At 37.1% G+C, this 7104-nt stretch overlaps 1 protein-coding gene across 3 annotated transcripts in view; it reads right to left on the minus strand.

Moving 5' to 3' along the window:
* The window catches only part of Pka-R1 (protein kinase, cAMP-dependent, regulatory subunit type 1), a 14888-nt gene extending 8261 nt beyond the window's left edge, over window positions 1-6627 (minus strand). The window contains exons 1-5 of one of the 3 annotated variants that reach the window (XM_034975427.2): window positions 6396-6627; window positions 3378-3539; window positions 2647-2847; window positions 2120-2339; window positions 64-186 (exon numbers count right to left, since the gene is read on the minus strand). In XM_034975427.2, the coding sequence (XP_034831318.1) occupies window positions 64-186; window positions 2120-2339; window positions 2647-2847; window positions 3378-3539; window positions 6396-6557 (868 nt within the window). In that variant the 5' untranslated portion in view covers window positions 6558-6627. The other 2 variants (XM_034975429.2, XM_034975428.2) reach the window with 2 other exon arrangements.
* Between the last annotated feature and the right edge of the window lie 477 nt (window positions 6628-7104).

The raw sequence follows: 7104 nt of genomic DNA on the forward strand, positions 1-7104 counted from the left end.
GACCTCCTACTAATAAGACCACAGCGCTCACGACTGCGCCAGGGAGGTCGTCAACTCTCTCACCTTCAACAATGATATAGAAGTCATTTCCGGGCTCGCCTTGCCGCACGATGGTCTCGCCGTCGTTGAACGACACCGGCTCGAGCGCGTCGGCCACCGTCAGCCGCTCCCACTTCTCTAAACTTTCTGTAACAAAACACTTTGCTTTGGTGACAAACCTAAATATATAAAAGGAAAAGGTGACTGACTAACTGACTGATCTATCAACTCACAACTGAAACTACAGGCCAGATTGGGCTGAAATTTGGCATGCAGATAGCTATTATGATGGAGGCATCCGCTAAGAAGGGATTTTTGAAAATTCAACCCCTAAGGGAGTAAAATAAGGTGTTGAAATTTATGTAGTCCAAGCGGACAAAATAGCGAGCATAAGCTAGTCTCTATATATAAAAATGAATCGCTAAATGTGTTGCTGATCGCAAATCTCGAGAACAGCTGAACTGATTTCGCTAATTCTTTTTTAGGGTTCCGTAGTAATTTATAATATTCCTTGAAGTACGAGGAATGGTTCTTACAGAGAAAAATTGCCTGAAAAAGAATCGACTCTTACCGGTACGAAGTTCGCCGGGACAGCTAGTTATTTATAAAAATCTAGCAATCGGCTTCAAACATTTCCGGATAGTCGTGAGACATTGTGAGTCGAATTCGCTTTTGCTCAATTGAAGTGCCTTTGCTACTGCTAGGTTTTCCTTAGAAAAACCGAGTTTGTCGACAAAAATGAAGCTGATGGTCAATCTACAGTCTTCTAATGTGAGATCACAGACTTAACCGAGGTTTCTTTCAATCGTAGGTGAACGTCAGGATGGCCGGTGAGGTCCTGGAAAACTGATGAAATATCTTCCAAATAATTGTACCTAAATTGTACTATTTAGTAACTTTATTAAGATAATTAGTACCTTGATCAATTAAATAATAATTAAAGAATCTCATACACCGGCCATTCTGACGTACCTCAAAAGGAAAAAATTACGTAATTAAAAAGTTGAAAACCCGACTGCTAATAAATAGTAACTGGTAACTGAAACGCAATAAACAAGCTTTGTATTCTATAAAATAGAAATTGATAAAGACATAGATGTTCGAAAATGTATGAGATCTTGAATAAACTACCACCAATGACGTATCATTTATCAAATAGGTTTAGCCGTTGAGTTGTAACGAACGGACAACAGAACAGTTTATTTCTATGATTTAATATTTTTTTTCAACCCGGACTTTAAAACGTGTAAAATCCGCCATTTTGATTTTTTAAGAATTATACTAGACGAATCTCATGACGTATCATTTATTTGAGACATTAGTTGAGCCATTGAGTAGTTATATACATACATACAGATCAAACACATAATTCTCCTTTGGGATTCGCCGCAGTCGGGTACAAAGTAACCTTTATAGATCACTTCGTTGTCTGTCTGTCTCTCGTGTCTGTCAAAAAAACCTAGAGGGTACTTCCCGTTGCCCTAGAATCATGAAATTTGGCAAGTAGGTAGGTCTTTAAGCACAGTAAAGGAGTAAATCCAAAAATCGTGAATTTGTGGTTACATCACAAAAAAAAATTTAAAATGTGTTCATGAATTAGTATTTTCAATTTTCGAAGTAAGATAACTAAGTGGGGTATCATATGAAAGGGTTTTACCTGTACATTCTAAAATCGATTTTTATTTATTTTTATGCATAATAGTTTTTGATTTATCGTGCAAAATGACGAAAAAAACCCGAGAACGAAACAAGTACTGGATGATCGCACGTTGTTCATTTTGCAAAATTACGCCCTGATGACGATGCCCACGCACTCTATGACTTTCCGGGATAAAAAGTAGCTTGTATCAGTTTCCGGGATTCAAGTTATCTCTGTACCCCAAATTCGTCTATGTGGATTTAAGTTTCTTAAATTTTATTTGATTTTCTGGAACAAAAATTAGCCTATGTCCATCCCCAGTGTGCAAACTATCTCTGTACTAAACGTCAAAATCGGCTAAACAGTAGGCAGATAGACAGGAACATTTCACGTTTATAATATGGAAGTATGGATATAGAGAAGATAGATTAGACAACATACCGAGTATAGAGACGCGCGACAGGAACTCGTCGTACATGCGGCGCTTGCGGATGGTGGAGCCCATGAGGATGCGGCGGTAGGAGTCGCGGTCCAGGCCCCACAGCTTGAGCGGCGAGCGCGCGCGCACGGTGGCGGCGCGCGGCGTGCCGTAGATCAGCGCCAGCTCGCCAAAGCTGCCGCCCTCGCCGATCGTCGTCACCGGCTCGCCGTTCACCAGCACCTGTGCGCGCAACCCCGCCGTCGTCACATCCCCGACACTCCATACAAGTGAACTCATTTATTTACCTATTAGATACTACTACCAGCACAATGGCCTGTCCTCACACAATTGTGTGTATATAATTATTGCAGATATATCAGATCACTATGAAGTAAAAAATTATTTCACTAAATGAAAATGATTTAAGAGTAGCAATAGCACATCTCTAGACTGACCATGGTCTGGGCACCACGGCGCCACTTGTTCATCGGGAACCATACTCATAGCACCCCAGCCGACCATGTTATTAACTAACTAAAATTCTCACCTCTACTTCCCCAGAATCAATAATGTAAAAGTTATCTCCTTCATCTCCCTGCTGGATCACTGTTTCGCCTTGTAGACATTGCACAGGAAACATGGCATCAAACATGTCTGCTCGTTCCGATTCGTCCAAGTGTGTAAATAGCACATTGGAGGCGATTGCTCGCGACAATGCTCCCATTGTCTTGTAGTCTTTTGGCACCACCTTGAAAAAAACCAACAATTATAAAAACACCTAATAATAAAGCTCTGTTTAAATAAATAAAGATATTAAAAAAAGTTCATCAAGTAGAAAAATCATGTCAAATATTTTAAAATAATATACAATTATTATTTTGACAACATGGCTTAATCCTAAAAGCTTTCAAGATATTTTAAGGACAAATAGGTACCATTCATCATTTGTTAATTTATTTATTTAATTAGGAATCTTCATTACACACACACATTACAGGAAAACAATACTAGATACAGAAGAAACTATACAAAAGGTGCAAGGGTGGCCTTATTGCTAAAGCAATCTCTTACACGCAACAGTCATCCGTCAGTGAAAGGATTCAACTGACCATATTAACTGATATTACTAGCTAATGGTTCCTAGGACAGTCTCCTGTATCTCCCATGGTTTTGGATTTTCCCATACTATCCCAGTTAAAAAATACACAGTTTAAGTGAAGACGAGAAGAAGAGTTTATCCTCTTTTTCGAAATTCGAGGATGGCAGATTCCAGATCACCTTTTTGACATAGCTGGTAGCATCTTCTTCTGTGACGGGTTCGGCGCTGATGCCACCGCGGCGCCGTGGCAGTTGTCCGCCCGGCACCGGCAGCGGCGACAGCTCGCCGTCAGCCTCGCCCTCCGAAGTCGCAGCCGCGGCCGCGGCTGCTTTCACTTGCTCCTGTACAGTACAAAGTTCATTACCAAATTCTCTTTCATAATCGTCTTCTACATCTCTATCTCTGGGCATCTTCTAGACAAACACACTCCAATCTATACACTATACAAGATCTATGCAAAGTTAGAAGCCGAGCGCAGCGAGGGTGCTAAACGCCACGCATTCATCGACTACTTTAAAGATATTGTATTTATAAAAAAACGGCCAAGTGCGAGCCAGGCTCGCGCACCGAGGGTTCCGTACTACAGTCGTATTTTTTCGACATTTTGCACGATAATTCAAAACCTACGATGCATAAAAATAGATAAAAATCAGTTTTAGAATGTACAGGTAAAGCCCTTTCATATGACACCCCACTTGATAATACAGTTATCTTACTTCGAAAATTGAAAATACGAATTATTAGTTCATGACCACAATTAATTTTTTTTTGTGTGATGTAACCCTAAGTTCGCGGTTTTCAAATTTTTCCCCTTATGTCTGCTATAAGACTTACCTACCTGCCAAACTTCGTAATTTTAAGTCAACCGGAAGTACCCTGTAGGTTTCTTGACAGACAGACAGACAACAAAGTGATCCTATAAGGGCTCCGTCTTTCTTTTTGAGGTACGGAACCCTAAAAAAGCGCATTCAAATCAGTTAAGCTAGAAACGTGAAAACTGCAGGTATGAAACATACATACAGGACCAATAATTGAGAACCTTTTATTAGTCAGTTAAAAATGAAATTCTGGACCAATTGCAATTTTTTTCGGAAGTATGTTCTCTTGATTGTTTGTGACGTAAGTAGATTAAGTTTTACCTAATGTAAAAATGGCTGCTTAAGTCACAGACACGCACTATTCAAGTGCAGTTTAGACCCTGTTCACACAGCACTAACACGTTTTTTTGCAGGATAAATCTTACTGAAAACATAGTGTGTATGTTTTATTTGCAGGACAAAAACATGCGAATGGTTCTATATTCAGTGTAGTATCACTACATATTTGGTAAGATTTATCCTGTAAAAAACGTACAGTGCAGACACAGCAGCTGTGTGAATGTGATCTTAGCTCACACAGTGATATGGAAACTGTGTGAGCTAACTGAATAAGAGTAAAGTTATTAGAGGGTGCAAAAATTGACCCTTCCCACAAAACAAAAAACTGCAGCATTGCTGTGCTTATTTATTTCATAAAAATAGTAATCTATCTGCATCTATTTAGTAAGTGATATTAAAAAGGTTTGACAGGTAAGTTTGGGATTTTGATTTTTAAACATCTATCTGTGTTATTTAATTTAATTATGACACCACTTTAAATCTGAAAAAAAATCCTTTTAAATATAGCATTGTCATAAACCATAAAATACTGCACAGGAACATCAAGCATTACTAGGGTCTGCACCATTTTGAACTTAACAAGTTATGGTGATAATCAATTGTTCTGTTTTTTTCAAATACACATTACACACATTGAAGACCTAAAATGTTTGGTTGTTTGGATGTTTGTTACTCAATCATGCCAAAACTACTGGACAGATTTGGCTGTTGGAATGGAGATAGATTATACCCTGGATTAACACATAGGCTACTTCTTATCCCGGAAAATCAAAGAGTTCCCGCGGGATTTTGAAAAACGTAAATCCACGCGGACGACGTAGCTGGCATCAGCAATTAATATTATAAAAATACATGCCTTCAAATTAACAGTGAATAGACATCTTCTTGGCAAATGTGAAAGAAAGAAAGAAAATACATTTAATTTGTTATTGGTGTCACAGATAAAAACAAAATATACAAATGGAACATTTTCATCTGCGACACCACCCCAATTGGGTGTACAGCTCAGCATAATGTCTTGCATCATATGCGTTAACACACATAAAATGCAGGGTGCTGATTTTCAGCTGTGTCCCAGTTATGGTGAGTGATAATATGCAACATTATCACTCACCATAATGGGTGATTGTTTTAAAACAACTAAACAGTGTGGCTAATTCCGTTGTACACAATCTCTAGACTAAACTAAAATGTCACGTCTTAATCTATTGCTATCCCTTTCATTATGTTGCTTGCGGAAAAGGATGGCACTAGATTTAGACCTGTTAATTTAGTTCAGTTTAGAGATACAATGTGTACAAGAGAATCGGCCCCAGTATTATTTTAAACTATTCATGAAGCACTAGGAATATTGTTATTCAAATAAGTAAAATAACAGATCTATTTACATATTTGAATGATATTCCAAATTATTGATTCTTATATTTGTATTTTAATAGTTTGTAAACCCATACTTATATGTGAAGTATACATAAATAATATTTAATATGTTGATCTAAGGTACAGTGTAGATGCCAGATAGTAGGTAGGTATTATTTATAATAAGTATTATGATTTCTAATATCAAACTATAGGTAGCTTAGTGTCTAATTACTTAATGAAAATAGAATCTCACCACCATTTTTAAACTCTTCATAAGCAACCTCGATTAAAGTATGATCTGTGTTTGATGTACTTATTACTTAAGACACAAAATGCATAAGAATGTGATTTTTTTAAGGAATTATGATTATGCTTCAACTCCTGAAACTTATTCTACACAAACGAGGAAACGTTACGCAGTCATTAAATATAGTTTTAACACAATATTTATAGACTAAAATAAAGAGCACTTCTCAGGAATCTTCGCGATTCTATTTTCAGTTCGCGGCTGTCAACTCGGGTATCATACGAATATAAACTTCCCGTCCCCACCACAAATATTTTCACATCGTAATATTTTGGAGAATCGTAAACCGTATTCGCATCATTAATTTAATATCTATTTCGATCAGTGTCATCTAACTATTGTGTTTGTTATGTCGTGTAAACAAAACTTACTCGTTCTAGTTTTTGAAAATACTGTCTCAAAAATGTAACAGGATTTTCAGGTTTATGTAAACAAAGCTGTACTATGCAATCTTTTAATAATACTTGAATATTATGATTTTGAATATAGTTTTCACACTGATGTAAACATTGTTCTTCCTCCATTGAGTCCATTTCTATTTCTAGTTTTCGTGTTCGCCTTGTCGTTTACGAATGGTTTTTTTTGAAAAAATTACTGCGAAGTGCAAGGCAACTTGACATTGACAAGCTCATGACAAACATTTTTTAAACTAGTTTTACGGCTCTGGATTCTAGCCCTTTTGAGCCTTCATGACAAACATTGACAAGTTCATCGGTTGATGAGGGTACCACATACTTGCGACAAACAGCAAACAACAAGCAAGAATACTGGCTGCATTTCCCTGCTGGACAGCCAGGCTGTCATCAGATTTTTTTTGCTATAACAGATCTGCAACAATCTGTGATCCCTACATTTTTGACCTCAGGCTTTGACTAACTTTTTAGTTTTTACTTTTTCTAACTCTTTCCTGCTCTTTTCCCTTTATCTTAAAAAAATTAGCAAACTGTTCCTGTAAAATATACGTCTATCGTTTTATCAATTTTATTAGATCTACATAAATTCCTTAATCGTAATAATCTGAACCATAATTAAATTTCACCTAAATTACTTGATCTTCCCATGATTTTATTTTATTTGTTT

This window comes from Maniola hyperantus, chromosome 14 (assembly GCF_902806685.2).
Source record: "Maniola hyperantus chromosome 14, iAphHyp1.2, whole genome shotgun sequence".
NCBI classification, from domain to species: Eukaryota; Metazoa; Arthropoda; class Insecta; order Lepidoptera; family Nymphalidae; genus Maniola; species Maniola hyperantus.